The sequence below is a fragment of the Gavialis gangeticus genome, unplaced genomic scaffold, assembly GCF_001723915.1.
Source record: "Gavialis gangeticus isolate Ggan-Ray unplaced genomic scaffold, GavGan_comp1, whole genome shotgun sequence".
Classification (NCBI taxonomy): domain Eukaryota; kingdom Metazoa; phylum Chordata; order Crocodylia; family Gavialidae; genus Gavialis; species Gavialis gangeticus.
Window position 1 is genome coordinate 328,329 of NW_017729020.1, and position 12,513 is coordinate 340,841.

The 12,513-nt window shown below is 44.7% G+C and overlaps 1 protein-coding gene across 1 annotated transcript in view; it reads right to left on the reverse strand.

Moving 5' to 3' along the window:
* The window catches only part of ANTXR1 (anthrax toxin receptor 1), a 220,366-nt gene that overhangs the window by 129,630 nt on the left and 78,223 nt on the right, over window positions 1–12,513 (reverse strand). The window contains exon 10 of the mRNA XM_019514293.1: window positions 8,475–8,573. Coding sequence (XP_019369838.1) covers window positions 8,475–8,573 — 99 coding nt within the window. The remainder of the gene's footprint in view (window positions 1–8,474; window positions 8,574–12,513) is intronic.

The window sequence follows — 12,513 nt, forward strand, 5'->3', positions numbered from 1 at the left end:
GGGGGGGGGGGGGGTAGGGTTAGGGGGAGGTGTGTCCTGACAGATTAATGGCTGCAATATTCCAAGTTGCAACATTGCAAACTGAACTACATCCGGTTGTGGCTTAGTTTGTGACTATGCAAACTTATTTAAAACCCCGAAACTCACATATGTGTAGTGTGATGCCATTAAGTCACACAAAGGGAAGTTTTCATCACATGTACATGGTAACATTGTCACATGTACAAATGCCCAAAGGCACCAAAGTCTTCTTCACAGACCTTTCAGTCCTGTCGAAGACTGTTTGATGCCGCTGGAAGGGACATCAAATTGAGGCTTAAAGCTGTTTACAACTTGCCACTACTGCAAGCATTCACAGGTTTGCCAAGGGGCTGATAAAAACAGCAGCACCCCACACCCCTTGGCACAACTGTAGAAGGCTTCACAAGGTGCAAGTCAGTGGAAAGCAAGGTGCTAAGACTTCAAAGACCCTGGCTAGCCAGATTCACCCTTACTTACATAGGGATAAATCCAGTGAAACTCCAGAGGAGTTTAAGGAGACACACCAATGCACGTGTGACAACAGAACCAGCCCCCACCATCTCAATTACTTGCTTCCTGTAGCAACAGCAAGCTAAAGGCCAAAGGACATTTGCTGTTCCAATCTGCAAAGCACCAAAAGCCAGTTTTATTTTGCAAGGCTTTTTGCTTAGAATATTTAATAAGCATTTTTGCCCCCACCCCACTCTCCAGAACCAAAATTAAATCTACTCTTCCCCAAAAAGTTTATCAGCTTCATAGTCCCATGGGCCTGTTGTACCCCAGAGCTGGCCAGTCTGGCTTCAGAGAGGGATTATTTTGTTTGGAGAATGTTTTGGTTCACCACAAAAATGAGTGACAACTTTTCTTTGCTCTAAACAAAAGATGATCCATTTGGTTTGCATAACTCCAGCCATCTGACTCCTTCCTGGAAAACTACATTGGGAAACAAAACAAAAAATGCCTTTCATCTACTATGGAGCCTGTATCTGTAGGAAGCATCTGAAGCAATTCTGTTCCCCGCTGCAGGTTCCAGAAGAGCTCCCTCTGTTCCTTTGCTGTTACAGATGAATCCAGACTTTCACACACTTTGGATCTAATGCCAAATCTGAACTCTGTGGTTTGGACTCATCTCAATTCACAACATAAGCTGCAGAACTGCTGATGTCAGGAGGAAGAGCAGCTTAGTAGATAGGGCAATGGACTGGGAGACAGGAAATGAGTTCTCTTGTTTGCCAACTGCTCTACCACTGACTGGCGGCATAATCCTGGGTAAGTCCCTACATCTCTCCATGGCTACATGGACATTAAAGAAACTTTTAACCCCATGGATAGGCCCGCAAGTAAAGAATGGGGGTACATTTTCACGTCAGCCTGCTTGAGAAGCTTGTCTCACTACTGCCCAGGGATAGCTACCCTACGTGCACAGATCTCAGTCAATAAGACATGACACAAACTCATGTGATTCCACTCTTCAACCTTTAATTTATACCTCCCTTGCTCAACAAATATTTATGGCCTGCAAAACCCACTGAGCCTGGCTTTAGACAGTTATTTGCTGCTACTGTCATCAGTGAGGTTTTACCAACTGCCTTCCTTTTAGCCAAGGCTTGGACTCTCTTCAATCTGTAACCATAAGGTAAAAGAAACAAATGCTGGATTGCACAGGAAGTTGCTGATGTGCTTTACCAAGAATGGAAGTTTTGCTAGAACTCAAGTGAGCAAAGGACCAAAGCAGAGTCACCAAATAAGACAGAACTATTTCCATTCAGCCACAGAACGCGACTGTGTATAAAACAGGCTCCTTTGGGCTACAAGTTAGTGCTATAGAGACAAAGGGAGGCAAGACTGAATAGGAAATGCATGAGAATTATGGAAGGGATTTTAGAAATTGATTAATGAAATGGAGTTCTTTAACTTCTGGGCGGTCCAACTTGGGATGGTTTAAGAACCAGACAGCCAGGGCAAGCACCATCTGAAAAGAAGGTCTCTTTATGGTACCTCTAGTTGGGCATCCATAAAACAGATGCACCTCGGCTTTTTTAGAAACCTGTCTGTAGAGCCTGACTTCACTTCTTCACCGCAGGAAAAATAACTTCAGGGAAGTCAAAGAAGTTACACCAGTGAAAAAACTGGTCTGAGGGCAAAATCAGAGCCCAAGAATTAGCCGTGCCCTTGCGTTGTCAGTTGGCTGATGCTACTCAGTCATCTCGTTAACATCCTGAGCTCTCCCCACCTGGATGATTTACCTACCTTTTCTTAAAGTTTAAGGCCAGAAGGGACCATTCTCTCTTCCAGCTTGTCCTTTTACAGAATACCGGCTGTATAAGTTCCAGTTGCCTCTTAAGAATTTAAGCTTCGCCAAACAATATCTGTCAGAAAAGCATCCAATCTTCAAGTGGGGTAACCCTACCAGGATGAGCTGAGCTACCATAGTGCAAATAATAGCCATGCACTGATTCCTGAAGCAATCCTTGCCCCAAGTGCTCTGTGCTGCAATGTAGCACTTGGTTTCTTCATTCAAGGATCAGCTCACTGGGGAAACAGTTAAGACTCACCCATCTTGAAGGTTAGCATTTCTGCTGTTCCTCAGTCACAAGGGCAGAAGACCAAGAAAATACTTTGGAAATCTTCACACCATCTACTAACGAATGATCTTAGTTTATCCTGGCTGACTTTTCCTCTTACTCTAGTGCTTGTGATTTTCCTCCAAGAAAAGATCCTTTTTCAACTTGAAACCCATTTGTGGGGAAATAGGAATGTAGAAAGAGAGACACTGGTGCATTCCCTGAGCTAGAGAAATTGCCTATTAAAGGGCCCCGTAAATAAGAAATAAACATTTTGCTAAAGCTGTAATGAAAACCATACTGAAATTATGCTATAATTTCCCTGCCTCGTATAGGGATATATGGGCTCTAAGAGCCAAAAACATTCAAGACAGATTTAGGGGATGTTTAGGGGGAAATGGATAAATATTGAGCTGTGATGTCACATTCAGAGTGATTTGCAGAAAAGAGTGAAAGGATCTGGAAGGGATTTGTTTTTTTCCTGATGGGTTCATCTGTTGTGCTTGGGATTTTATTTCCAGTTCAAATGCACACTAAAGGAGCGCTGCTAATGAAATCTGCGTGACATTGTATCACCACTTGTGCTAACAGCTGACAGCTCAGAAAGACTGCAGGTGCCTCTATGCAAAAGGTCCATCTCTTTGGAGAAAGCCTTAGGGCATGTCCCATCATTTCCACCATGGCCCTGCAGCATGGGTCACAGAGCCCACATGTCATAATAACATCCCTTACTCTTACATACATAAGCATGCTACAAACACACCCACCCAGGGAGAGGTGGTGTCATAACCTAAAGAAGAAACAGAGGCGCACACACATAGAGGTAGGGTGGCAGCACTGAGCAGCCAATTCTGAAACAGAATCCAGGTCTCTGGATTCCCTTCCAGTGGCCTCTCAACCAAAACATACTGCCTTCCCAATGCTCAGTAATGCCAACTCCCATGAAAAAATCATGAGACTCCTGATTTCCAAGCCAAATCAACTCTGATGGGGGAGCTGGGGCCTTGATCTGCACCCCCCGCCCCCCCGTGAGGGAGGAAGTGGGGCAGGGACTGGGGTGAATGGGACCCTGGACCTGAGGTGAGTCATGTAACAGAGCCATGGGTGACTGGCTGTCTGTGTGCATGCGTGTGCGTGTCCGCCCCTCACTCCCAAGCCACAGCCCTGCTTCTACCCTCACTCCTGACCCAGAATACCCCACATCCTGCCAGAGTACGTGGCGACCCCCCTTCCTTGGGCTCTAACCCCCTCCCACACCCCCACCTTCACAAATAATGCCCCCTGAACCACACACACAAAAGATAGCATTTTATGATTTACTTTCCAAATGTCTTGATTTTTAAGAGTCTGTCCCATGATTTTTGACACGGTGGGGTTGGCAATACTGAATGCTTGTTCTGATGGGTGCATTAGTCCATGCTCTGTCTGCCCTGGGCACAGCAACCCCATTTCCTCCATCCCCAAATACTCTGTGCCATTTGCACACACATAGCTACAGTTCTAATAATGCCACAGCAGAGAGGAATAAGAGATAAAAGCAAGAAAAGACTGGCAAGGGTCCAGGACAGACCTGAAGAGAGAGGATGATTCAGCAAAGCAAACCCAGATTAGAAGACAGGTTCTGAAGAGCAGAAGGCTCCCATGCTAGCAGTGACTAAAGGCAGAGAGAAAACCTAAGAGCAGTGCAGCCAAAGGAAACAGGGCATGAAGGCAAGGAGAAAGGACTGAGAAAGGAAGGAAGGTGAATTGTAGAAGGCACTGGGTGGGGAGTTAGCAGAGATGCTGCTGTGTAGTTTGGACGATAAACCTCACTCCCTATTGACAGCTGGTACATGCACACATGTTCTGATCTGGTTTTCCTTCTTTCTCCCTTAGTTGTACACCTCTGGCAACAAAGTATCACTCCTCTGCCCTAGATATTTCCTGCAGCCCTGCTTCTGGTGGCTAATTCAGGCTAGCTCATGTTGTTTAATCAGGTTCTGGCCAGTGGCTTGAGTCGAGCATTCAAACTCAGGAGTCCAGGATTGCTTTCCTAGCTCTGCCTCTGACCCACTATGCTACTGCAGGATTGCTTCACTTCTTTTTCCTCTCCTATCCTTTGTCCATCTATTCAGGTGGTAAATTGTTTGGGACAAGAACTACCACTATGTACACTGCTCAAAAATAAGTCTCTAATCTTGGGGTTTCTTGGCAATATTGAAACAATAGGAACAGAAAACTATATTAGCAATGCGAGTGATTCAGGTGGACTGTAATTAGGACCTGCCTAGATAAATCTATTTGACCTCATATAGTCTGAAGGCATTTCTAACCAGGACTTGCTGGCTAAAGAAAAATCCTGCTGGTGAACATACAGCTGATCATAATTCAGCTCCAAACAGAACGACCTTAGCAGATATTTCTCCTCTCGTTCTCTTTTTTTAACCCTGTAACTGTTATGAGCTGACTCTCTCCCCTTACCTGTCACCCTCCTTTTGCCGAAAATCCCAATAAAAAAAATCTATTCTCTGTAGCTTTAAAAACGTCATTGAGTCCTGTCTGTCTTGTTATGAGTCTTATCTGGGTTTATCTAAGGTTTTAGTAACTGCTGGCTTAATGTGGTCTTTGCAAATACCTTCCCCTCCCTGATACAATCAGAAGTTGAGAAGTCTGAAGCAAACAAAACAGCTGAGTTACCCAGTCTCCATAAGGTTTCCATTACGCCCTAATTGAATTAACTCTGATTCTAAGCTTGTTACAGCCAAATGTCAAAAAGACACAGCAAGAATGCAGGCTGGAGCTGCAGCACTTCTAGTGAAACAGAATAGTAAGGGGATAACATTTTCTCTTGGTGCCAACTTCTTCAAGTGGAAGTCAGTGGAGTTGCACTGATTTATACCAAAGCAGAGGGAGTCAGTAATGACTGGTGCTAACAGGATTCTCTAGTCTCCACTGGAGAGAAAAAGTGGGTGTAAAGAAAATAACAATGAGACTTGGTAGACAATGAGGATGGTCTAGTGCTTATGGCACTGGTCTGCCACAGTCCTTCTTGACTTTGAGCAATTAGCTCCATATTATGCCTCACTTCCCCACTGTGAAATGGGAAAAAAACTCCCCTTCTTCACAAAGGTATTGTGAGGGGAATCACCTGCTGGTAAAAATCTCCTAGGAATAGGCACATAGGTTCAGAAAAAGAGGATGGACCTGAACGCAGCTTCAAAGAGAAGACGCATAAAGCACATTGTAGGGTGCTAGTCTGACAGGACCAAATCATGGATTTTCCCCACAGTTTTGAGCCCGGCACACTTTGGGCAAGCTGCACCCTTTGTCTATACCTAAGTTTTCCTAGTTCTAAAATGGGAACAGCAAAGTTCTGCTTGCTCTGTGGAGTGTTGTAATAACTTTGGACAAGAATGGCTAAGTGTTATCAACATTTTTATACCGTCTTTTTAAATAGCCCAAGCTACAGAAGTCAAATGATGTTTAAGACCCATATTTCAAATCCTTCTGCACTTCCAGCCTCATCTACAACTGGAACCCTCAAGGCCACACCCTCCAACCATCTCTACTGTAAATCCCTATGCTCAACTCCTGCTGGCAGCCCAATCCAAGGCAAGAAGCTTTGTTGATCTTGCAGGGACAAGGTCACCCTGAATCTCCATTTGACTCCTTGCCCTCCCTCCCCTCTCTGTATTGCGTTTGAAACTTTAGCCCAGAAAGTCCACAAGCAAGGGGGCATAAGATAGCACACCTGTGCCAACCTAATCTAGCTAGCAGGGGTGACAATAGCAGTGAAAATACAGCAGTGCAGTTTTTAGCATCTGCTTTGCACTCTGGAGTGCTAAGTCCTGGGAATGCACAGTCTATTGAGCCCAGGCACACTAGCATATGCTACAGTCCCACCATCCTTTTCCTGTGGAGCTGTCCCACTTATAGAGTGTGGCTGCTGTGTACATAACAACATGAGGGTCTGGCCACTCCTGGTGATTAAAGACCCCAAAGCTTTGTTTGCTAGAATAGGTTGTCTTCCACAATGGCCTGGCTAGAATCCAGCTGGGTAACTACATTCAATCAGCCTAAAATTCTCCCTGTTGTTTCACTTGGATGAAGCACTCCTCATTTGTTAACATGCAGTGCTGGGGACTGGCCAACAGCTAAGTACTCTTCCGCCCCAGAAATGGTTGCATCTCACCAATGGATCAAGGCAGAGGTGCCCAACCCTTTGCCCCATAGGCCAGAGGAGCAGTGCCAGGTCAGTCTATTGGACAGCAACTTGAAAATCTATGAGATAAAAGCTCTCTACAGAAAAGACTGACTGATGCAGTGCATAAAAATGACTCAGAAATCAACTCATGTCACTGCTCTAATTTTATCCCTCTTATTTATAGCAGATTCAGTATGAAGATTTTAGTTTACATGACAGATGTGCTGTGCTGTCTTACTGTAATGAGAAAATGCTGCTGAACTTTCACCATAGTCCTTGCTCATTGAAATATTTCTAAAGATGCTCTTGAGGTTAAAGACAGAGCTGGACATCAGATAACCAAGTTGTAGTCTTAGATTTGCCACAGACTCTCTAGCTGACATGAGGCAAGTCACTTGGGGACAGATGGAGATACAGTCAACTTGAGAATCCTTGGGGCTTGAGATGTACAAATAATGTTGCACTTCATGTTTGTTGTCTGCTTTGTCTTTGTGGCTTTTAAGAAATGTCCAACCCACCAACCAGAAAGCCTTGTAACCAGGAGACAGAGCAGGAATCAGGCTTCATTTTGAGACCCCCAAGTGCCTACAAGTTTCTCAGCCAAGACATTTCAGTAAACACCGCTTGAATTCAGAGCCATAACTCTAATAGCCTGGGACATGGTTTATAATAAAACAGCTGCACTGTTAGAAAAATTGCCATGCTTGTTTAACCATATTTCAAACGATACTCTGGAACCACAAACATTAGGGTATAATTTAAAAGCCAATATTTTCTTTAATCCCCTCCCACGCACTTTGAGAATCATCCCCTAGGTGGTCCCCAAATTTAAATCCTGCTGAACACATGCACATGCTCAATCTCCTTCAAGAAGTCAAAAGACACTGAAGGCTTGTTCCCTCAAAGGGTTTCTAGGCCTGGGGATGGCCAAGAATAGAGAACTGAAATAGAATTCAATAGGCTGAAATGTTTCCATTAACCTTTTATAATAGAGAAAATGCCTCTTACTGGGTGGAAATGTTTACAAAGAAACATCCCTTCTCATTAAAAACTCTCATGTTTTCATCGAAAAAAAGAAAAGAAAAAGCAACAGCCTCAAATCAGAGTAAATTTCAGTTCTTGGCAACCAATAAGTGAAAAGTTTTTGTGGTTTTCTACTGAATATTTTCTGATTTCTGATGGAAACACAGAAAGGCTTTTGCAGCCTGGCATTAACAGATTCATTTCTAAACCTTTTTTTTTTACCCTTACCCCTCATATAATACATAAGAAGTGCTGAATTAGTGAATGTGTCTGGGTCTAGTTTTTAGAGTGTTTTTAAGTACTGGCTAGAGAATCCCCCTGACAGTCAAATCTGCTTCTGTCTAGGCACAGGGAAGGCTGACAGTCACAGGGAAAAAGCCCACCGCTTTTTATGTGGGCTTGCAGCATTCTGCATTCACTTGGCTCTTTCCATCACATCCCATTTTCCTTTGACTGCAACTTAACGAAGCATTAGTAAGCACCCTGCAAATGTGTATAGAAGGAGTAGGGCTCTCACCTGGCTGCAGCACAGACACTAACCCTCAATTACACATTGCACCGGGTCATTCAGAACTCCCCTTCTAAAAATCAGCTTAGAAATCAGGGGAACTAAACAGTGAGATGGGTTGGAGGCAAGTGTCCTCTGGTAAAGCAAGCGAGTTATCGGAAAAAAAACCACTTACTGAAAGTAACTGTGTCATTGATCTTGAAGCTGCAGAGGACTCTGTCAACATTACGGGCATGTCGAAATCCATTCCCTCTCACCACAACTTGGAACGATTCTAAAAGAAAAGATGCAAGGAGTTATTTGACCTAGGTTTCTGTGGCAAAAGGACTTCATTTGAAATTTCTTCCTCTGAAATTTTCAGTTTTGGAAGCATTTGGCCAAATAGAACACAGAGATTTTAGCTTCATATCATCCTTTCAAAATGGAATGCAAATTCCCATTCTCGTTCAACTTTTTGTCACTGAAAATCTAAACAAAACCTTTTATTAATTTCTTTACACTTATTCCCTTGAACACTTCATGAAAGAAAACCAAAATTGGTCATCATTTTCATACAGCCTTGTGTTATTGACAAAACTGTCATTTTCAGAGGAAGAAAAACCTTTCACTTCGCAAATCTTGACTGGCTTCAAGTATCATTTTCCCAGAAGCAGGTAAAGAAACCCCAGCGTTCTTGCGTCTGTCTCATTTTACAACACTACCCAGGAGGGTGGCCGCAAATCTTTTGGTAGACCATCTTCCAGGCTTAGTATGCATGCATAAAACTATCCATGAACACAGGCCCTGTGCTTCTTGGGGCCCAGCTAACATTTTCTCCAGAGTTTTACTGCTAATGCTGATTCAGCTGCTTTGGTGGCAGCAACAATAGGCAACAACAGTGTGTGGCCGTGATAACTACCAACATTTTGGCTAGGGACAGACATTACACATAAAACAGTTTAAATGATCAGAAACTGTTTTAAACCTGTAACAGAACAGATATTCAGTGTGCATAGACCAGTTTGAAAATGGTTGAAACCAGTTTGAGATAAACCTGGTTGAATGTAGTATCAGACTTAACTAATTTGGGTCAAACCAGTTTATGCAATGTCTGTCCCAGACTCCTTGCTGGTTTAAGCTAAACTAGACACCTCCAGCATCCCAGTATGTTCTCTGGGCTGGGTGTGGCTCTCTGCTCCTCAGCAGAGCTGGCCCCTCCCCTTTGCTCTGTGGCCAGAGCTCTGGAAGAGACTTGCAGGCACAGAGTGTCTGCCTGGCTTCTCCCTGCTACGCAGGGATTATTCTCCCCACCCCTCTGTCTTATGTAGGATCCCAACTGCTTGTTTAATGCAGACCAGTTAACAAGGAAAAGGGGCCAGGATCAAAGCCAAAATGTGCAGAGCAACACAGTGATTCAGTGGTGAGCTCTGCCACTAGTTTTCCATTTCAAAACTTTGTAGTTCATATAAGAAAGCAAATTATAATTAGTTCTTTGTGTTTCCAGTTCAGGCACCTCAGCATTAGCTAGCAGACCATGTGCTGGATATGTTTTGTGCTGTGGGAGAAGACAGGTGGGCAGGCTTTTTGGAGCTAATCAACAGGTACCTTAATGTCCTTCCTTGGGAGAGCTGTTTAAGAAGAGCTCCATTAGTTAATGGAGACAGACTTTGTTTTCTTAATGGGTTGATAAACACTGAGTTAGAGTTAGAGTTAGAGGTGATAAACATTCCCTGCTGGGCTGCTCAGGAGGAATGGAATAATCAGAGCACCCTGCCCAGGCCTGCTCACACTCGCCACAGCTCAGCCCTGTGTAAGGGAAGGGAGGGCTGCTGTAGCACCCCCCGGCTTCTAGCCTGAGCCACTACAGGCATGTGTCTGCATTTCTGGGATGTTTGTCCGGTTACAAAATTGATTTAGCCTAGCCAGGTTAAACTAACTTGCAAAGATTGAATCAATTCAGGCTCAGGCTTTTTGAATATCTGTTCCTAGCCTTTAAGTGATGTGCTAGACACCCCAGGTTTGAGCAAGCACAGCTGGATGGTGTAGTTAAAGTACTACCAGTCTCCCAGAGCCTTGTCTACAATAGTTTCCAGAGTTGCTGCAACCAGTGAATCAGTGATTACTGTGGTGAGAAATTTTGACCACCTCCTAGCCACAACCAGTATGGGGAAGAGAGCATATTGTAGCCTTTGAAAAGGTGAAACAAGAGCTATTCTGGTCTGTGCTCCCAGAAACCTTTTTCTGGAAGCAGACACAATGGTGATTTACAGCTTCTTGCTACGGGCAACAAGGGAGAAAACCTTCTTACTGCTTTTAGTGCAAGCAGAGGTGATTAAAATAATATGTGATTTATCATGCAAGTATTACAACATTAAACTGCCAGGTACATCCCAAAACTGCCAATCAGTAATTTGTCCTGTATGGAAAGAAAGATTATAGAAAAAGATGGCAGCTCTGGGAGCCCAAAACTGGGATAGAAAATATTGAAAGAAGTTCTGAGATTGAACTGACATCTTCAGCCACAGCAGGGGAGATGTATAGACAGACACCAGGCACTACCTCTCCCTGCCTGTTGTCACCTTCCTTCTTTGTCTTTCAATCACTGTGGATCATACGGGAAAAATGTTTATGATTTATCCCAGAGAAAATGCTTGAGTAATCAGGGCATCACAACATGATCTCTGTCCTAAATGCCCTCTCTGCCTTTCGAAAATTCCTGGCAGCAGAACTGAGCCAGTTTCTTCTGATTCAAAGGGCTTTTTTTCCCTTGTGTATTTATTACAGAAGACACCGCCTCCACCCCCAAGGACCACCCTTCCCCCCACCCCGACCCCTAAGGGACTTGTGCACTAGAGCTGTCCAAGGAGCACATTTGTTCTGGAATCTGGGCTGCAGTCCAGGCTCCATTCTCTTATAGCCAATAAGGGTCAGCTGCAGACCATCCCATCACATCTAGCCAAGGAGGCTGGCTTTCAATCCCATTGTGTATTGTCCAAGCTCATTCAGGAAGAACGGGGGAGCAGTGCTAAGCTCTGGAGGGTCGGGGAATGGAAAGTCCTTAAGACGGACCCTAGAGATCTAAAGCCCTGGGATACAGGACTTGAAATACAGTAAAACACAGCATACAGACAATGCCCTGCTAATCTAACTTGGAATTATACTTAATAGTCTCAGTAAGAATGATCATGTTCCAATGTTTATTTGAATCTAACAGCACAGAGAGCAGATTTCAGAAGGGAGAGTTTCTAGGGCTGCGCGAAGCTTCGGTCCCTGATTCGATTCAGTCCAATTAAGGGCTGAAGAGCTGGACCAGGAATTCTCAGGTCAGCTCGCAGAGGCAGTTAAGTCAAGGGATGACATGGTCATCATCAATGACCTAAACTACCTACTCATCTGCTGGGAGGAGAAGTAAGTTAGGTCTGACTGCTCACATAGGTTCCTAGCCGAGATACAGGACCTCCACGCAACCCAGGAGGTGCACAGTCCCACCAGGGGAAATGCCTTGCTGGACTTGGTCCTGGCCACAGGCAACAACCTGGTGAGGGGGCCGCGAGTTCTTGACCACTTGGGTGATAGCAATCATCGCCTGCTGGAATTCACTATCCAGTGCAGGGTGTCAAAGGCCTGCAGCAAGGCAGCAGTCCTGGACTTCAGGAGAGCCGATTTCAATGAATTAAGGAGATTATTCGGGGAGGCACTGAGGTCCTGGAGGGGAGGGGAGTTGGGAGTCCAAGATAAGTTGTCATTCCTCAAGGAGATGATCCTCCAAGCCCAAAGGACAACAATCCCAATGCGAGTCAAAGGGGGCAAGAGTGCTCAAAAGCCCTCATGGCCCACCAAAGGATTCAGGATCGTCTGAAAGCTAAAAAGGAGGCACACACCCGATGGAAGGTAGGGGCCATTATCAAGGAAGATTATACCTCCATTGCTCAAGACTGTAGGGGGGCTGTTAAGAAGGCTAAGGTGGACACAGAACTAGGACTAGAGACCCAGATCAAAGACAACAAGAAGTCCTTTTTTAAATACATAGGAGTAAAAAGAAAGCACCGGGTAACATGGGGCCCCTGCAGGACACACTTGGCAATCGGGTGAATGTACCAGATGATAAAGCTGACCTCTTTAACAAATTCTTTGCCTCCATGTTTCTGAGCAGGGACCAGGATGTCTCCCCCACCAGAATCCTGGACGGACTCAGGAGAGGCACAGCCGGGCCCAGGGTCAGAGAGGACCTGGTC